The sequence below is a fragment of the Salvelinus alpinus genome, chromosome 9 (assembly GCF_045679555.1).
Source record: "Salvelinus alpinus chromosome 9, SLU_Salpinus.1, whole genome shotgun sequence".
NCBI lineage: Eukaryota > Metazoa > Chordata > Actinopteri > Salmoniformes > Salmonidae > Salvelinus > Salvelinus alpinus.
Window position 1 is genome coordinate 86480543 of NC_092094.1, and position 20736 is coordinate 86501278.

The 20736-nt window shown below is 42.4% G+C and overlaps 1 protein-coding gene across 4 annotated transcripts in view; it reads left to right on the forward strand.

The window, feature by feature from the left end:
- LOC139530899 (lateral signaling target protein 2 homolog) overlaps positions 1–20736 on the forward strand; it is a 67565-nt gene that overhangs the window by 34337 nt on the left and 12492 nt on the right. For all 4 annotated transcript variants that reach the window (XM_071327686.1, XM_071327685.1, XM_071327684.1 and 1 more), the window contains exons 2-3: positions 12879–13019; positions 16198–16335. In XM_071327686.1, the coding sequence (XP_071183787.1) occupies positions 12879–13019; positions 16198–16335 (279 nt within the window). The remainder of the gene's footprint in view (positions 1–12878; positions 13020–16197; positions 16336–20736) is intronic.

A 20736-nucleotide genomic window follows, 5' to 3' on the forward strand; every position in this document is an offset into this window, starting at 1 on the left:
CTGAACAAGGCAGTTAACCCACTGTTCCTAGGCCGTCATTGAAAATAAGAATGTGTTCTTAACTGACTTGCCTAGTTAAATAAAGGTGTAAAAAAATATATAAAATAATCGGCCAAATTGGTGTCCAAAAATACCGATTTCCGATTGTTATGAAAACTTGAAATGGACCCTAATTAATCGGCATTTCCGATTAATCGGTCGACCTCTACTTCACATTTATACATCCAGTGAAATAACTGTCTCATTGTCCCAACTGTGGTACTAGTTTCCCAAAACAGTGGTTTGAGCCAGTCACGTGTTTGTTTACAAAAAACACAATGAGCAAAATGGGAGTTTTGTAAAGTGTCACTCCTGCAGCGCATCTTAAGTGAGGTGATCAAGTTACACTTGTATGAAATTCACTTCTGTTTGCCAGCTATATCTTATAACTATTAAGTGAACTATCGAAGATGTGCCGAATAAATTATCTCCAGCTGGGTTTTGCTAACTTGCTAATGTTAGCTAAGTGGCTGACGTTAGCTTACAAGATCAAGCTTCTTGGTAACAGCAGCAGAGACAATCCCCTCCTGGATTAAGATCCCTGCTGCTTAATATTTATTTTGTGCATGCTGCAAACTGTGTTTTGAGATGCTTTATGAGCTGGGTTGTCTGCCCAACCCCTCTGAGTTAGTAGTAAATGTTCGCATGCACTCGTTTACATCTACTATGAGAATTTCTTAGTACTTGTTAGCATTTTGTTAGCATTCTCATAAGTGACGTTTTTGGGCCTTTTTTTTACGTTTGAAAAATAACAAATAGCACCCCTTGTGTGCACCACCAGTAATACCGTGTATCCCGGGATGGGACAGTATGGAAATCTGGATAACTCCCAACCCTAACGTATTGTGTCGAGAGGCAGGCCATTGATCCTTTCCCATTAGTAGGACTAGCTATTTCTTGTACTTTGTGAATCTTTCTAATCTATCCTTGTTCTCTCACTGCCTTTCTCCCCATCTTAGCAGCTGGGCGCTGCAGCCTCTATTCTCATCTGTTATTTATATAAAGAGCTAGAAGATGTTCTTGACCTTGTTGAGAAAGAACACTCGATAAGTGTGAAACATTTATTTGCCTTCCATTGCAGAGCTCAGTTTCCTGCTTACCATTTTACAATGACATGATCTGTACTGTATAATGAGTGCGTGGGTGCTTACGTGTGTGCATGGGTACATGTGCGTGTGTGTGTGTTTTGTCAGTACCTCAATGCCACCTTTTGGAGCGAGGTAAAGGAACAGTACATCATATTCAGCCTGGTCCCAGACAGCCCACAAGGAGAGCCTCACGCTATTAGGGATCAGATTGACTAGGGAAAACAGCTTATGAGGCTCCAGAAAACATCATACTGTATGTGGGTGATTTCTTCTATAAGGAACATTTGGAAAAATATCAACAGTATTCCTTTGTCTGTGTTGTCAGGTTCCCTTAGCGAGGAGGAGCTACAGTACTATTTATTTTGGTCTGCTGGTGATGCCGCATCAATCCTTTTATGTTTTCCTTACCGTTAACATTTTAATGTTCCCCACCTGCTTCCCCCTCTTTGTCCCTATGCTTCAGCACACCTCTCTCGGAGTGGCGTGGCTGTGCATGTGCTCTGCTCAGCAGTGGAATGATCTGCTGTGCTGTGCTCTTCCCCACAAAACTGCACACATGTGAGAGAATGACACAAATCCTTTACCAGGGCCAAGCTCTCTAATTACGCCTGCTCTTCTGGGGAGAGAACAGACAATATTAACCATCTGTTAACATCCTACCCTCTTAGAACCCAGCCTGTTTTCATCCATTTCACCGTCTTTGTGCTCATACATGTTCACTCGTCCGTAATCCTGTTTTTATGGTATTATGTTTGGCTGTCGTCAATTAAGTGGAAACCAACAGATCTATCATTGTAACTGGGATATAGAGTAGAGTAGAGGAGATTAAGTGCTTTATTTAAAATCAAATCAAATTTTATTGGTCGAATACACATTTAGCAGATGTTATTGTGGGTGTAGCGAAATGCTTGTGTTCCTAGCCCCATCAGTGCAGTAATAGCTAACAATACACACAAATCTAAAAAGTAAAATAATGAAATATTAGGACGAGCAATGTCAGAGTCTGGAGTGTGTGTGTATATGTATATATACATATATGCAGTGCCTTCGGAAAGTATTCAGACCCCTTGACTTTTCCCACATTTTGTTAGGTTACAGCCTTCTGTTTTTTCCTCATTAATCTACACACAATACCCCATAATGACAAAGCAAAAACAGGTTTAGAAATGTTTGCAAATTATTTTATTTTTTAACTTATATCACTCACATAAGTATTCAGACCGAATCTTCGTGGGTATGGCGCTACAAGCTTGACACACCTGTATTTGTGGAGTTTCTCCCATTCTCTGCAGATCCTCTCAAGCTCTGTCAGGTTAGATGGGGAGTGTTGCGGCACAGCTATTTTCAGGTCTCTCCAGAGATGTTCGATCGGGTTCAAGTCCGGGTTCTGGCTGGGCCACTCAAGGACATTCAGAGACTTGTCCCGATGCCACTCCTGCGTTGTCTTTGCTATGTGCTTAGGGTCGTTGTCCTGTTAGAAGGTGAACCTTCGCCCCAGTCTGAGGTCCTGAGTGCTCTGGAGCAGGTTTTCATCAAGGATTTCTCTGTACTTTGCTCCGTTCATCTTTGCCTTGATCCTGACTAGTCTCCCAGTTCCTGCTCCCAGTCCCTGCTGCTGCCACCACCATGCTTCAACATAGGGATGGCGCCAGGTTTCCTCCATACGTGACGCTTGGCATTCAGGCCAAAGAGTTCAATCTTGGTTTCATCAGACCAGAGAATCTTGTTTCTCATGATCTGAGAGTCTTCAGGTGCCTTTTGGCAAACACCAAGCGGGCTGTCATGTGCCTTTTACTGAGGAGTTGCTTCTGTCTGGCCACTATACCATAAAGGCCTGATTGGTGGAGTGCTGCAGAGATGGTTGTCCTTCTGGAAGGTTCTTACATCTCCACAGAGAAACTCTAGAGCTCTGTCAGAGTGATCATCAGGTTCTTGGTCACCTCCCTGACCAAGGTCCTTCTCCCCCGACTGCTCAGTTTGGCCAGGCGGCAAGCTCTAGGAAGAGTTTTGGTGGTTCCAAACTTCAATTTAAGAATGATGGAGGCCACTGTGTTCTTGGGGACCTTCAATGCTGCAGAATAGTTTTCGTACCCTTCCCCAGATCTGTGCCTCGACACAATCCTGTCTCGGAGCTCTACGGACAATTCCTTCGACCTCATGGCTTGGTTTTTGCTCTGACATGCACTGTCAACTGTTGGACCTTATATAGACAGGTGTGTGCCTTTCCAAATCATGTCCAATCAATTGGATTTACCACAGGTGGAATCAAGTTGTAGAAACATCTCAAGGATGATCAATGGAAACAGAATGCACCTGAGCTCAATTTCGAGTCTAGTAACAAAGGATCTGAAATACATGAAATACATGCCAAGAGTGTGCGAAGCTGTCATCAAGGCGAAGGGTGGCTACTTTGAAGAATCTGAAATGTAAAATATATTTTGATTTGTTTAACACCAATCTCAACGTCAACAGTGAAGAGGCGACTCCGGGATGCTGGCCTTGCAAAGAAAGAGTTGCAAAGAGTTGCAAAGAGTTGCAAAGAAAAAGCCATATCTCAGACGGGCCAATAAAAATAAAAGATAGGCAAAAGAACACAGACACTGAACAGAGGAACTCTGCCTAGAAGGCCACCATCCCTGAGTTGCCTTTTCACTGTTGACGTTGAGACTGGTGTTTTGCGAGTACTATTTAATGAAGCTGCCAGTTGAGTACTTGTGAGGCGTCTGTTTCTCAAACTAGACACTCTAATGTACTTGTCCTCTTGCTCAGTTGTGCACCGGGGCCTCCCACTCCTCTTTCTATTCTGGTTAGAGCCAGTTTGCGCTGTTCTGTGAAGGGAGTAGTACACAGCGTTGTACGAGATCTAAAGTTTCTTCGCAATTTCTCACATGGAATAGCCTTCATTTCGCAGAACAATAATAGGCTGCCGAGTTTCAGAGGAAAGTTATTTGTTTCTGGCCATTTTGAGCCTGTAATAAACCCACAAATGCTGATGCCCGAGCTACTCAACTAGTCTAAAGAAGACCAGTTTTATTGCTTCTTTAAGCAGAACAGTTTTCAGCTGTGCTAACATAATTGCAAAAGGGTTTTCTAATGATCAATTAGCCTTTTAAAATGATAAACTTGGATTAGCTAACACAACGTGCCATTGGAACACAGGAGTGATGGTTGCTGATAATGGGCCTGTGTACGCCTATGTAGATATTCCATTAAAAATCAGCCGTTTACAGCTTACAATAGTCATTTACAACATTAACAATGTCTACACTGTATTTCTGATCAATTTGATGTTATTATAATGGACAAAAAATTGGCTTTTCTTTCAAAAACAAGGACATTTCTAAGTGACCCCGAACTTTTGAACGGTAGTGTGTGTGTATATACAGTGGGGAGAACAAGTATTTGATACACTGCCGATTTTGCAGGTTTTCCTACTTACAAAGCATGTAGAGGTCTGTCATTTTTATCATAGGTACACTTCAACTGTGAGAGACGAAATCTAAAACAAAAATCCAGAAAATCACATTGTATGATTTTTAAGTAATTAATTTGCATTTTATTGCATGACATAAGTATTTGATCACCTACCAACCAGTAAGAATTCCGGCTCTCACAGACCTGTTAGTTTTTCTTTAAGAAGCCCTCCTGTTCTCCACTCATTACCTGTATTAACTGCACCTGTTTGAACTCGTTACCTGTATAAAAGACACCTGTCCACACACTCAATCAAACAGACTCCAACCTCTCCACAATGGCCAAGACCAGAGAGCTGTGTAAGGACATCAGGGATAAATTGTAGACCTGTACAAGGCTGGGATGGGCTACAGGACAATAGCCAAGCAGCTTGGTGAGAAGGCAACAACTGTTGGCACAATTATTAGAAAATGGAAGAAGTTCAAGATGACGGTCAATCACCCTCGGTCTGGGGCTCCATGCAAGATCTCACCTCGTGGGGCATCAATGATCATGAGGAATGTGAGGGATCAGCCCAGAACTACACGGCAGGACCTGGTCAATGACCTGAAGAGAGCTGGGACCACAGTCTCAAAGAAAACCATTAGTAACACACTACGCCGTCATGGATTAAAATCCTGCAGCGCACGCAAGGTCCCCCTGCTCAAGCCAGCGCATGTCCAGGCCCGTCTGAAGTTTGCCAATGACCATCTGGATGATCCAGAGGAGGAATGGGAGAAGGTCATGTGGTCTGATGAGACAAAAATAGAGCTTTTTGCTCTAAACTCCACTCGCCGTGTTTGGAGGAATAGAAGGATGAGTACAACCCCAAGAACACCATCCCAACCGTGAAGCATGGAGGTGGAAACATCATTCTTTGGGGATGCTTTTCTGCAAAGGGGACAGGACGACTGCACCGTATTGAAGGGAGGATGGATGGGGCCATGTATCGCGAGATCTTGACCAACAACCTCCTTCCCTCAGTAAGAGCATTGAAGATGGGTCGTGGCTGGGTCTTCCAGCATGACAACGACCCGAAACACACAGCCAGGGCAACTAAGGAGTGGCTCCGTAAGAAGTATCTCAAGGTCCTGGAGTGGCCTAGCCAGTCTCCAGACCTGAACCCAATAGAAAATCTTTGGAGGGAGCCGAAAGTCCGTATTGCCCAGCGACAGCCCCGAAACCTGAAGGATCTGGAGAAGGTCTGTATGGAGGAGTGGGCCAAAATCCCTGCTGCAGTGTGTGCAAACCTGGTCAAGAACTACAGGAAACGTATGATCTCTGTAATTGCAAACTAAGGTTTCTGTACCAAATATTCAGTTCTGCTTTTCTGATGTATCAAATACTTATGTCATGCAATAAAATGCAAATTAATTACTTAAAAATCATACAATGTGATTTTCTGGATTTTTGTTTTAGATTCCGTCTCTCACAGTTGAAGTGTACCTATGATAAAAATTACAGACCTCTACATGCTTTGTAAGTAGGAAAACCTGCAAAATTGTCAGTGTATCAAATACTTGTTCTCCCCACTGTATATATATATTTTTGTTTTTTTTTGTTTTTTGTGTGTGTTATTTTTTAATTGTTTTCTATGTAGGCTTGTGGAACAGGTTCCCTTTTATTTTGTCGAGGCCATAAGCTGTCGTGCTGGCTATGTTAGTTGATTTAACCTGTTTGGGATAGGGGGCAGTATTTTCACGTTCGGATGAAAAGCGTGCCCAGAGTAAACTGCCTGCTACTCAGAGCCAGAAGCTAATATATGCATATTATTAGTAGATTTGGTTAGAAAACACTCTGAAGTTTCTAAAACTGTTTGAATGATGTCTGTGAGTATAACAGAACTCATATGGCAGGCGAAAACCTGAGAAAAATCCAACCAGGAAGTGGGAAATCTGAGGTTTGTAGTTTTTCAAGTCATTGCCTTTCGAATATACAGTGTAAATGGGGTCATATTGCACTTCCTACGGCTTCCACTAGATGTCAACAGTCTTTAGAACCTTGTTTCAGGCTTCTACTATGAAGGGGGAGCGAATAAGAGCTGTTTGACTAAGGGGTCTGGCAGAATGCCTTGAGCTAAGTCACGCGCGCAGCTGTGAGAGCGAGTTGCGTTCCTTTTAATTTCTAAAGACAAAGGAATTTTCCGGTTGAAACATTATTGAAGATTTATGATAAAAACATCCTAAAGATTGATTCTATACATCGTTTGACATGTTTCTACGAACTGTAGTATAACTTTTTTGACTTTTCATCTGGACTTTCGTCTGGACTTGTCCGCGCCTTGTGAATTTCGATTGGTGAACTAAACGCGCTAACAAAAAGGAGGTATTTGGACATAAAGATGAACTTTATCAAACAAAACAAACATTTATTGTGTAACTGGGATTCCTGGGAGTGCATTCTGATGAAGATCATCAAAGGTAAATGAATATTTATAACGCTATTTCTGACTTTTACTGACTCCACAACATGGCGGGTATCTGTATGGCTTGTTTTTGCACAACAATTCTGAACATAACGCGCCAATGTAAACTGAGATTTTTGTATATAAATATGAACTTTATCGAACAAAACATACATGTATTGTGTAACATGAAGTCCTATGAGTGCCATCTGATGAAGATCATCAAAGGTTAGTGATTAATTTTATCTCTATTTCTGCTTTTTGTGACTCCTCTCTTTGGCTGGAAAATGGCTGTATGTTTTTCTGTGACTAGGCGCTGACCTAACATAATCGTATGGTGTGCTTTCGCTGTAAAGCCTTTTTGAAATCGGACACGATGGCTAGATTAATAAGAAGTTAAGCTTTAAATTGGTATATTGCGCTTGATGAAAGTTAAATATTTCAACAAAAAAGAAAATAACAGTGCCAACAGTTATTATATTTTTGGCACTGTTGGTAAACTGTGCTTTCAATCATTTTTTTCTTGTGTTTATATATGTTTTTCTCTTTTATAATATAATGGTCACAATGCTCCATTTGGTAAGAGTTTAGCCTAGCTGCTGGAACCACTATGTTTCCTGGAGAGTATTTAGGAGCTTATAAACTCAGCAAAAAAGAAACGTCCTCTCAGGTTTTCAGCAAACTTCACTTGTAAATATTTGAATGAACATAACAAGATTCAACAACTGAGACATAAACTGAACAAGTTCCACAGACATGTGACTAACAGAAATAGAATAGTATGTCCCTGAACAAAGGGGGGGGGGGGGGGGTCAAAATCAAATGTAATTAAGTACTGCAGTGCATCTCCTCCTCATGGACTGCACCAGATTTGGCAGTTCTTGCTCTGAGATGTTACCCCACTCTTCCACCAAGGCAAGTTCTGGGACATTTCTGGGGGGAATGGCCCTAGCCCTCACCCTCCGATCCAACAAAACTGCGACTTGTCAGTGAAGAGCATTTTTTGCCAGTCCTGTCTGATCCAGCTATGGTGGGTTTGTGTCCATAGGCGATGTTGTTGCCGGTGATGTCTGGTGAGGACCTGCCTTACAACAGGCCTACAAACCCTCAGTCCAGCCTCTCTCAGCGTATTGCGGACAGTCTGAGCACTGATGGAGGGATTGTGCGTTCCTGGTGTAAGTCAGGCTGTTGTTGTTGTCATCCTGTACCTGTCCCGCAGTTGTGATGTTCAGATGTACCAATCCTGTGCAGGTGTTGTTACACGTGGTCTGCCACTGTGAGGACGATCAGCTGTCCGTCCTGTCTCCCCGTAGCGCTGTCTTAGGCGTCTCACGGTACGGACATTGCAATTTATTGCCCTGGCCACATCTGCAGTCCTCATGCCTCCTTGCAGCATGCCTAAGGCACGTTCACGCAGCTGAGCAGGGACCCTGGGCATCTTTCTTTTGGTGTTTTTCGTAACTGTGACCTTAATTGCCTACTGTCTGTTAGCTGTTAAGCTGTTAACGACCGTTCCACAGGTGCATGTTCATTAATTGTTTATGGTTCATTGAACAAGCATAGGAAACCGTGTTTAAACCCTTTACAATGAAGATCTGTGAAGTTATTTGGATTTTTACGAATTATCTTTGAAAGACAGGGTCCTGAAAAAGTGGTGTTTCTTTTTTTGCTGAGTTTATATTAGGGTGGATGCGTGCGTCTTATTTGGTAAGATGCTTCAGCGGGTGGGAGGAAGTTCAACAGTTTTATGTTTTCTCGTATGTCAGGTTCTGTAACGGCTTTCCTCCTGGGATGAAGGAGAGGACCAAAATGCAGCGCGGCTAGTGTTCAACATGTTTAATTAGACAATAAACAGTAACACTAATACAAGTAACAAAATAACAAATGTGAAAACCGAGACAGACCTATCTGGTGCAGAACACAAACACAGAGACAGGAAACAACCACCCACAATCCCCAACACAAAACAAGCCACCTATATATGATTCTCAATCAGGGACAACGATTGACAGCTGCCTCTGATTGAGAACCATATTAGGCTGAACACAGAAACAGACAAACTAGACACACAACATAGAATGCCCACCCCAACTCACGCCCTGACCATACTAAACAAATACAAAAACAAGGGAAAACAGGTCAGGAACGTGACAGGTTCAGTCTTCCACTTACATTTAAAAGGCTTCACTCATTTCCTCTTTTTCCAAAGAATGACTCAACCTCATTTAATAGGGTAGTCTGCTGGGAGTATACTTATTTTTTCTAGTTTGAACTGTAACGGTTTGAACCAGCCAGTCAAACATAGTAGAGTACTTCATCTTCAACATCTGGGGACACAGATTGCTTTTTTACAAGAGACCCATCTGAGAGTTTTACATCACTTTAGATTGCGAAAAGGCTGGGTAGACAAACTTTATCACTCCACTTTTCAAAATAAATCGAGGGGAGCTGCAATTCTGATACACAAATCAGTGTATCATCATTCCAATGTTATTTCAGATGCCAATGGCAGATATATTTAATACACCATTGATCCTTGCCAATGTCTCTGCACCAAATTGGGATGACAAAAAAAATGTGCCTTTGTCTTCACTTCCAGATATGACCTCACACTTATTGATCTTGGGTGGCTGGCTTAATCCTACTTTGGATCATTCCTCCAACAAAATTAGCACACCTTCTAAGTTTGCTAAGGTTATCCAAACTTTTCTTTAAGAATTTTCCATTACAGACCCCTGACTTTTTTTCAATCCAACTAATAGGGAATATTCATTTTTCTCCCTTGTCCATCACACTTATACCGGCATTGCCTACTTCTTCTTGAACAACAGACTTCTTTCCTCTGTACGCTCATGCTCATACAATTCCATTGTCATATCTGATCACGCCCCTCTGACTTTAGAGCTATCAATTGGTGGTGGGACTGAGCCTCGTGTACCTTGCCGTTTTAATACATGATTGCTGTCTGATGAAAGTTTGGTCAACTTTCTGACTACTCAGGTTTATATTTTTATAGCTACTAATGACACCCCCGACGTTTTAGCATCTGTTCTGTGGGAAACTTAAGACCTACATTAGAGGTCAAATAATTTCATACACTAGTTTTGAAAGACAAAATAAGAAAAAGAGACTCTCTGAACTGAAAACTCGTATTTTACAGTTAGACAGTACTTACGCTACCTCACCATCCCCAAATGTGTACAGGGATTGACTCTCTTTACAAGCTGAATTCAATACCTTGTCAACAGGCCAAATTGAGGAACTGCTGCTTAAGTTGTGACATACTCATTGTGAGTATGCTGAAAAGGCAAGTAAATTGCTTTCTCATCAACTTCGCCAGTCTTCCTCTGCTCAACAAATGTCTCAAATTCAAACACCTACAGGTGCAACAATGGATCCCCAGCTAATAAATAACCAGTTTAAGGACTGGTTTCTAGTATAAAGAGGTTTCTATGCCTCTTTATACACTTCAGAACAGTCTGCTGACCCCTCTGCTCTTGATAAAAAAAATGTAATAGTATAACTGTTCCAACAATTGATTCAGTTTTCAAGCTTCAATTAGAGGAACCTATCACCATGGAAGAGATTTCAGAGACGACACGTGCAATGTAAGGTGGTAAATGTCCTGAGCCAGATGGGTACCCAATAGACTTTTATAAGAAGTTACTATACACTTGCATCTGTCAGAACGAATAACACCCCCTCAGACTATTTCACTCTCTCCAGAGGCACTAGACAGGGGTGTCCAATGTCTCCCTTGCTTTTTTCCATCACATTCGAGCCCCTCGCAATTGCATTTAGATCCAACCCACATAAAACAGGAGTGTTCAGAGGCGACATCAAACAAAGGGTCTCATTTTATGCTGATGACTTGCTTCTCTATATCTCAAACCCTGATGTATCCTTACCCATTGTGCTATCTGTTCTTAATGCATTTGGCCTAATCTCTGGTTACAAGGTAAATCTGAATAAGAGCGAGCTTTTACTTTTAAATGCGGTAGTTCTCAACAAATATACATACTTGGGGGTACATGTCACGAACAAATCTGATAATCTTTTTAAGGCTAATTTTACTCCTCTCCTTACTCTGGTGGAGAAAGATTTTGAACGATGGTCACTACTCCCCTTATCATTAGCTGGTCTAATGAATTCGGTAAAAATTAATACCCTTCCTAAATTCTCCTACCTCTTTCAATGCATACCTATTTTTATTCCAAAATATTTTTTCTGCCAACTAGATGGGATAATCTTACACTTCATCTGTAATAATAAAGATCCAAGGATCCGCTAGGTGTTCCTGCAAAGGCCTAACTAAACCCTTAGGGGCCATGCCCCCTAATTTCCAGTTCTATTATTGGGCTGCCAACGTCCGTGTAATTCAGTACTGGATCTGTGCAGATACCCCACATATCATTCCAGCATGGTTGAAGATATAATCTTCCTCATGTATGCCATCCTCACTGGCTGCTTTGGCACATTCCCCTATTCATTCTACTACTTCAAGTTATACCAAAAACATTTTAGTAAAAACCACTTTCAAGATCTGGATCCAGTTTAGACATCACTTTGGTTTGCAAACCTATTCATTAAGGGCCCCTCTACTCAGAAATCACGTTCTCCATCCATCGCTAGTAGATGAAGCCTTCTCCATGTGGTTCAGCCTTGGCATCAAATCATTCAATGATTTGTATATTGACGGCACGTTTGCATCGTTCCAACCAATCTCAGCTAAATTCCACCTTCTGAATAATAATTTCTTTAGATATCTACAAGTGAGCACCTTTGTCCGTGACATGATCACTCAATAACCCACTCTTTCTGTGGGCCCTCCCACTGATGCATTTTTCACACCATCCCCAACAGTAAAAGGCATTATTTCTTATAGCTATGATGAAATTTACTCTCTTCACAATCCTTCATTCGCAGCTATTAAAACTTTTATGGCAACAGGACCTAGGTGATGAGTTTGCTGATGACACATGGGAAGATATTCTGTACCGTGTCCACTCCTCTTCTATTTGTGCCAATGCAAAATGTTACACTGCACTCACTAAATGCAGGCTTTCTAAGATCTATCCTGATGTCCACCCTGTTTGCGACAGGTGTTGGCAAGCTGCTGCTTCATTAATACATGTTTTGGTCCTGCTCTGGTCCTAGCTTTTGTGAGTTTGTTGGCAAGAAGGTTGATTTTACTTATATGGAATATGCCCTCTCCTCCCTCTCATTTTGTGTGGATTAAAGATGTCTTACACTTTAGTAAAATGGAGAAGATAAAATTTTCCCTACGGAATTCTTCTGACAAATTCTACTGAATGTGGCAACCTTTCTTTACCTTTAGACACTGCAATTTCCCTCTACTCTACAGTAAACTGCCTACCTAAGATTTATTTAATTGATCTACCTTTGTGAGTGTTTAATATTAGCCTGTATTATTATTATTATTTTTCTATTCATTTTGAAGACTAGTCATGTTGTTTGTTTTGTGCACTTTGTTGTTTCTAATGTATGTTTGTTATGAAAGTATTACTTAAGTATTTATATTTTCTTATGGTCGTATACATTCTTACCTCATTCAAAAAAATTTCCCATGGTATATCAAATGTATAAAACCACATGTGCAATGTACTGTATTTCAAACATTGTTTACTGTGAAAGAAAATACCAATAAAAGAGTAAAACATTATTTTTTTTAAAAGGTGGAGGTGATATGATCCTTAACTAGCCTCAAAGTACTTCATGATGACAGAAGTGAGTGCTATGAAGCAATGCCCATGTGCAACGCTCTATTGCCTTAGATACATCAATATTCAGCTGATCTCCTACTATTTAAAACCTCTACGTCTGCTCTCTACATGTGAAGTCCTTTATTTAACCTTTCCTCTCCATCTCTGCAGAGGACGGACCCTCAGCTCTTGGCCCAGTTCTACTATGCTGATGAGGAGCTCAACCAAGTGGCCACAGAACTGGACAGCCTAGATGGCAGGAAAGACCCTCAGAGGTGTACTCTGCTGGTCAACCAGTTCAGATCCTGTCAGGTAAGAATCTTAAGGGACTGACACTGGTTGATTTGAATACCCTCTGATTAGGGCCACAATTCTATAGCAAGTCTTTTATAGTTTAGTTTCGCTATGTTTCTAATTTCTTTGACTTCAAACTCCATCAATTAATACAAATCCATCACAGACATTTTATGAGGTGATCCTATAACCCTTTTTGACAGCGAGCACTTAAATAATCCACCATGCCAAGCAAAGTGAGTGAGAGTCCAAGTATTGAAGTTTGACTTTTACCTCAAATGTTTAAATCTACTACTAGAATTCAAGAGTTTGCCAGCAGATTCTGTTAAAGGGACATGCTTTTGAGTTAAGATGATCATTATGTTTTACTCCTAAGTGGAGTTTGAACCGCAAAATGGCTGATATTGGTTGGCTAATATGGTAGCGGTTATATGATTGGACGGGCCCTTAAATCAAGCCAGCTCACAGTGACAAGGTGAGATAAGGAGTCCCTCGGGGTGGAAGCAGTTGATTCTCATGTCACATTTTGTTGTTGTTTTGATAGCCTTTATCAGGTTGTGAGTAGGTTGTGTTGCTGTTATCTAGGTCAGGACTGAAGGCTTGGATGAGTGACTTCTTTGGAAGGCTTTTATCTAGAGATAGGCTATCATGACACACCTGGTTTGATGTTTTCAGGCAGTATGGGGTCAGAGTGAAGGGTTGAATGTCAGGTTGTTGTTGTATGACTTGATATGTCAATTTTATGTAGATCCACTATAGGATATTAACCTGCTTGACAGGAGCTTAAGCTTATCTGCCTCACAAACGTACTGTATTTGTCTCTGTCTGAGACCTGTCACATGACCGATGGTAGGCCATTGTGTCGATTTGGAGTCGGGGGACTTTGACATTTATATACCATTCATCCTCCATATATGTGGTGAGGGTTAGGTGAGGCGTGTGGGATCGGGACTGTGTGAGTTGAAGGCTGCCATGCTGCTGCCTGCTGGTGTGATCCCCAGCACTGAGAGATCGTTAGCAGGCCCACCACCATAAATGAGCCTAGTGCACCCAGGGCCCTGAGGGGGGGAAGCTCCTAATAAGGTCACTGCTTGATCCCCAACTGCTTTCCCCCTCTCCTATTTTTCTGTCTCTCCATCGCTCCCACCCACCTCCTCGCTCACTTTCTCCATTCCATGCTCGCATTGTCCGACCTCTCTTCGTCTTTCGCTCGCTTCATTGTCACCTTAAAGATGCACTATGCAGAAATCGCTAGCAATCGCTCGCAATAGTTAGCCTAATTTCAGTTTGTGACAAAACAAGCAAGTATAGTGTAGAGAATCATTGTACCATCTAAACTGCTGTGACATATATTTTCCATAACCAAAAAATGTTGTATTTTTAACTGTTTTGAAGCTGGTGTACAAAACTGAAAGTAAAATGTGCAAAAACTCAACTTTAAAAACGGGAAGCATAGAAATAGCACACATAGAACAGATACTGCTATACTGCTTCTTAGACTTAGTTTCAATGAGAATGACAGATCTATAACACACACTTCTATTTGGTCGGGTCACCCAAATAGTTACATATTGCAACTTTAAATTGGCCACGCCCTGCTGTGGTCTGTATGTTAGCTTTGCATTGTGATGTGCTTCGTAAACTGAAAGAAAGGCTTTTAGCTGACTGACTGCAGGACATGTTCAGCAACTGAGAATTATAATTCCTGGTTTGGCTCTTTCCATATCTCCCCCTAAAGGAAAATAGCGATGCTTTAGGGAAGCTGCGCTGCCTCTTGTTCTCTCAGTCAGTGTTTTGCTTACACACTCAGTTATGGGAAACATGACTTTCACTTTTCAAGTTGCAGTGTAATATATTTGGTATACTTTTAAATCCCATGATTAGAACATTATTTTGGTGTAGGCTATCTTGTGAAGACAAAACACAATGTTACCAGCATGCTTTCATAATACCCTGTATACCTGAGACCCCCAGAATGGAAGTAAAGTGGTCTGAGCAAAGCAAAACCTAGAGGGTAGGAGTGTAAAGAGTGCAAGCTCTCTATTCTGCAGCTACTGTAGGCATCATCCCAATGTCATGTTCTGTGATGAGGGCTGATAGTGGTCAAGATTAGCACTAGCTGTAGTGTACCACACATGGCCAGAGGAACACAGGGCTGGTGGGGGGGGACTGGGAACAGGCCAAGACATACGTAGTACTGCACTGCAATAAAGGAGTCGGTGGTTAAGCTTTTTAATCTTTCTCCTTGAGGGCAGCAGAGACTCACTGATGTTCCTGACCAGATTACAGCAGCACACAGAGAGAGAGAGAGGGAGTCTAGGCGTGAAAGGCTCATTGTAACTCATTGTTATAAATGTTGTACATGCCAGCGCCACACAAGCTGTTGATTAGCTCTCGCTGTGTGTGCCAGTGTGTGTGCACCGCTGCAATTATGGGATTTAGTTTAGTGTTTTTTATTGAGGGGGAATTAAGATGTGACTGAGGGCTATAATGGGACTGTTCTGGGCATGGGCCTGTAATTGTTTTCGGCCTGTTCCCTGTTTAAAGGGATTCTCCGGCACAGTTGGATACCTTTTTAGCCAGTAGTTTTGAAAGTAGCCCCGAAAATGGTCCCTGAAAATGGCAAGTGGTCCCTGAAAATGGCATACTACGTCACGTACAGTATGTGCACCACGTCATTGCTCTCTTTCTCGCTCTGCTGTGGGTGCATCTTGTGCATATTGCTAGCTGTCACTCATATGGCGAGGGGCTGAAGCTAATTGGTTGAACTGAATTGCTAGGTTGCTCGCCCACGTGCGGGAAAATGTAGGGAAAATGGCGCAGCACAGATTTCATAAAAACAGTTGCTTTCAAACTAGTAATTTCGTAGCAAATTGAGGTAAGAGTAATTCTGCTCATAGATTATGCATATTAACTACACATTGACACATCCAGCCCAAAGTGGGAAGTTTAAAAAATAATTGCTAGTCGCCAAAGGTCCGGAACATGTCTTCAAGACACTACATGTAGAGGGTGATATTTAGTTAGTGGATTTACAGGGGTAGTTTGTAACATTATTAGAAAATGTGTGTTTTTTTGCTCTGTTTCCAGTCATTAACCCAACAGAAAAAAATATATTGACTGCCCTTTTTCATTCAGTACGTTTATTCACAAATGTATTCAATCTCTTTTCCTGTCACTCTCCATGTGTCTGCAGGACAATGTGTTGAACATTATCAACCAGATCATGGATGAATGTATCCCTGATGACCGAGCCAACAGAGACTTCTGTGTCAAGTTCCCAGAGGAGATTCGCCATGACAACCTTGCAGGACAGCTGTGGTTTGGGGCTGAGGTACTGTACTGTACTGTATGCCCTCCAGTATCATCTCACATCACAATAACTATAGGCACTCTTAAAGAAGTCATGCCCGTTTACTGTCATTTCTCCTATCTGTTCTCACTATGTAAAAGTGTATCGTTATATAGCCTAACTCATTATTCCTTGTGTTAATCAGTTGCACATAGACAACTAGTCTTAATGAGACTAACCTAGATAAATAACTTTAGGTTACGACCGTAACCCCGGTTCTCTGATAGTATGAGTGAGGTATTTCACTTATGGGATACTCCTCCAGCCTATTCGTTTGAAGCCTTTATTACACTACGCCAGCCATGATTGGCTGGATATCGAGACGTGTGCGTCGGGGAAGGGTGTCCCTATTACCCTATAAAAAGTTCAGCGCAGTGTCTCTGAGTCATTCAAAAATATGCACCACCTCTTCCTCGCTCATGCAAGGAGGGGGTGGTCTGGTGAAATACCTCACTCATAATATCAGAGAACCGGGGTTGCGGTCGTAACTTAAAGTTCTCTTTCAAGTATTCGTTTCGGTAGTTCACTTATGTGATGTAAGGGGCAGCAGGTAGCCTAGTGGTTAGAGCGTTGGGCCAGTAACTGAAAGGTTGCTGGATCGAATCCCCGAGCTGACAAGGTAAAAATCTGTCATTTTGTCTCTGAACAAGGCAGTTAACCCACTGTTCCCCGGTAGGCCGTCATTGTAAATAACAATTTGTTCTTAACTGACTTGCCTAGTTAAATAAAGGTTAAATAAAAATATTTAAAAAATATATATATACTGACTCACGTATTGCCAGACAAGCTTATCCTGACAACCGACTGCCCTGTGCAATATATCACACACATGGGCTTTACCCCTCAGAAGATCCTACACGTAAAACAGTATGCGCCAGGGTCGGTGCAGTGACATCAAGCCTATAAAATTTTGCAAATGAATGAGGCGAAGCCCAACTCGCTGCTGAGCAAATATCTTGCATAGATACGCCTTTAAATAAAGCCCAGGACGTAGCCATTCCTCTAGTGGAATGAGCCCGTAGGCCAGCAGGAGACTGAAGACCCTTACTTGTGTTGGCAAAAGCGATAGCCCCACTGTCCAGTGGGAGAGGCATTGTTTAGTGAGCGCTTTACCTGTGTGAGGTTTCGCCCATGAAACAAACAACTTAAATCCCTTAGTCCTGTTAATGTAGATGCGCAGAGCGCATACTGGGCACAACATATGCAACCGTTGATGTACCGGAGAGGAAAACAGTGAGAGATAAAAGCTACCAGCTCAAGGGGAAGACACATTTCAAAGATGGGTTAATAATCTTAGGGGTAATGGTGGGGTTAGGCCGCAATGATACCCTATTGTTACCGGGTGCAAATTGTGCACATGACGAGTGCACTGAGAATGTGTGAATGTCACTTACATGCTTGGCGGACGCCAATGCTATTAATTGCGCGGTCTTAAATGAAATCATCTTCAGTTCCACCTAATCCAGGGGCTCAAAAGGCTGTTGGCATAGAGCATCCAAAACAATTGATAAATCCCATGACGGGGCAAGCTGTTTGGACACCGGACGCAAACGATGGGCACCCTTCATAAAGCGGGTGACAAGGGGGTGTTACCCCACTGTCGTGCTCCCAAAACCCACATGACAAACCGAAATAGCTGCTAGATATACCTTAATAGTGGAAAAAGCATTTCCTTTTTCTAATATTTCCTGTAGAAATGACAGGATTACAGGGGCAGAGCACTGGAATGGCACTGTCTGTGATTTAGTGCACCATTCATCAAACACGCGCCATTTACAATTACAAAGGGACCTGGTGGATGAGGCTTCATGTCACGCCCTGACCTTAGAGATCCTTTTTATGTCTCTATTTGGTTTGGTCAGGGTGTGATTTGGGGTGGGTATTCTATGTTCTATTATTTGTATTTTTATGTTTTGGCCGGGTAGGGTTCTCAATCAGGGACAGCTGTCTATCGTTGTCTCTGATTGAGAACCATACTTAGGTATCCCTTTTCCCCACCTGTCTTTGTGGGAAGTTTACTTTGTTTATGGCACATAGCCTTTAGCTTCACGGTTTGTTTTGTAGTGTTTATTGTTTTGTTCGGCGACTTTTCAAATAAAATAAAATGTACGCTTACCGCGCTGCACCGTGGACCTCTTCCTTCAACAGCCGTGACACTCTAGCACTCTAAATAGTCAAAATTACATTTTGGGGAAGCTCGACAGTGTTCAAGTTGAACCGTTCACGGGCCAGGCCCAGAGTGCCAACCATTCCGGGTGAGGATGGGAAATCTCCCCTCGCGCCTGGCATAGTAGGTCCCGACTCAGGGGGAGGGGCCACGGATGACCGCATAGTAGAGTGATCTCTGCTAGCCAGTGTTTGTCTGGCCAATGTGGCGCTATTAGTATGCGAGATAGACCCTTCTTCTGCTCCCTGGCTAGGGTGGGGGAAATCAGGGCCTGTGGGGGAATGTATACAGGAGGACGCGTGGGCACTCATGCGCCAATGCGTCCACTCCCATCGGTGCATCCCGATCCCTCGGGGAAAAGAACAGTGGACACTGAGTATTCTCCATTGATGCATAAAGATCCACTGCTGGAATGCCGAAGTGCATCCAAACCTGATTGGCTACCTCTGGGTGGAGCTTCCACTCTCCGTGTAGAGGGTTCCCCCTGGAAAGTAAATCTGGCCCCAGATTCAGTACTCCTGGTACATGAGTAGCTCTCAGTGACTGGGGATGCACACTGCTCCACATAATCAGTGTGTGTAAGTGAGGGAATCGCAGTTCCCCTTATTTATGTAAGCCACGACAGTGGTATTGTCTGTTCTGACCAGAACATGACGACCCACCAGAAATGGGAGGAACAACTTTAATGCTGGGGACACTGTAAGGAGCTCCAAGCAGTTTATGTCTGGTGTTTCCAGAAGTGCAGTGCTACCATGCAGTCTATGGAGATCTGTACATGTGATGTTTGTGACATATTGGGCTCAGACCTAGAGAAGAGACCCAGCATTGAAACCCTCTCATATTCTTAATGGGATGACTACTAAAGCCGATGCCATCAAACCTAGCAGCCTCAGGCATGTTTTGAAAGAGACTAGGTTCCCTCTGAGAAACAGCGCTAGGCAAAATTGGAATGTTCTTATACGTTTCACTGAAAGGCGAGCTTTGAATGATACCGAATCTAGGATTAAACCTATGAAAGAGATTGCGTGGGAATCAAAACGCTCTTTACTGTGTTTATTCTGAAACCTAGCGATGCCAGGTGTTCCAATAGTAGCTGACTGTGTTCTAAGACCTCTTGTCTCGATTGTGTGCACAACAGACAATTATCTATCTACAGTTGAAGTCGGAAGTTTACATACATTTAGAATGGAGTCATTGAAACTCGTTTTTCAACCACTCCATAAATTTCTTGTTAACAAACTATAGTTTTGGCAAGTCGGTTAGGACATCTACTTTGTGCATGACACAAGTAATTTTTCCAACAATTGTTTACAGACAGATTATTTCACTTATAATTCACTGTATCACAATTCCAGTGGGTCAGAAGTTTACATACACTAAGTTGATTGTGCCTTTAAACAGCTTGGAAAATTCCAGATTGTCATGGCTTTAGAAGCTTCTGATTGACTCAGGAAGGAGACGCCTTCTGTCTCCTAGAGATGAACGTACTTTGGTGCGAAAAGTGCAAATCAAACCCAGAACAACAGCAAAGGAGCTTGTGAAGATGCTGGAGGAAACCGGTACAAAAGTATCTATATCCACAGTAAAACAAGTCCTATATCGACATAACCTGAAAGGCCGCTCAGCAAGGAAGAAGCCACTACTCCAAAACCGCCATAAAAAGCCAGACTACGGTTTGCAACTGCACATGGGGACAAAGATCGTACTTTTTGGAGAAATGTCCTCTGGTCTGATGAAACAAAAATTGAACTGTTTGGCCATAATGACCATCGTTATGTTTGGAGGGAAGCACGGGGGTGGCAGCATCATGTTGTGGGGGTGCTTTGCTGCAGGAGGGACTGGTGCACTTCACATAATAGATGCCATCATGAGAAAGGAAAATGATGTGGATATATTGAAGCAACATCTCAAGACATCAGTCAGGAAGTTAAAGCTTGGTCGCAAACGGGTCTTCCAAATGGACAATGACCCCAATCATACTTCCAAAGTTGACTTAAGGACAACAAAGTCAAGATGGCTTAAGGACAACAAAGTCAAGGTATTGGAGTGGCCATCACAAAGCCCTGACCTCAATCCTAAAGAAAATTTGTGGGCAGAACTGAAAAAGCTTGTGCGAACAAGGAGGCCTACAAAACTGACTCAGTTACACTAGCTCTGTCAGGAGGAATGGGCCAAAATTCACCCAACTTATTGTGGGAAGCTACCCGAAACGTTTG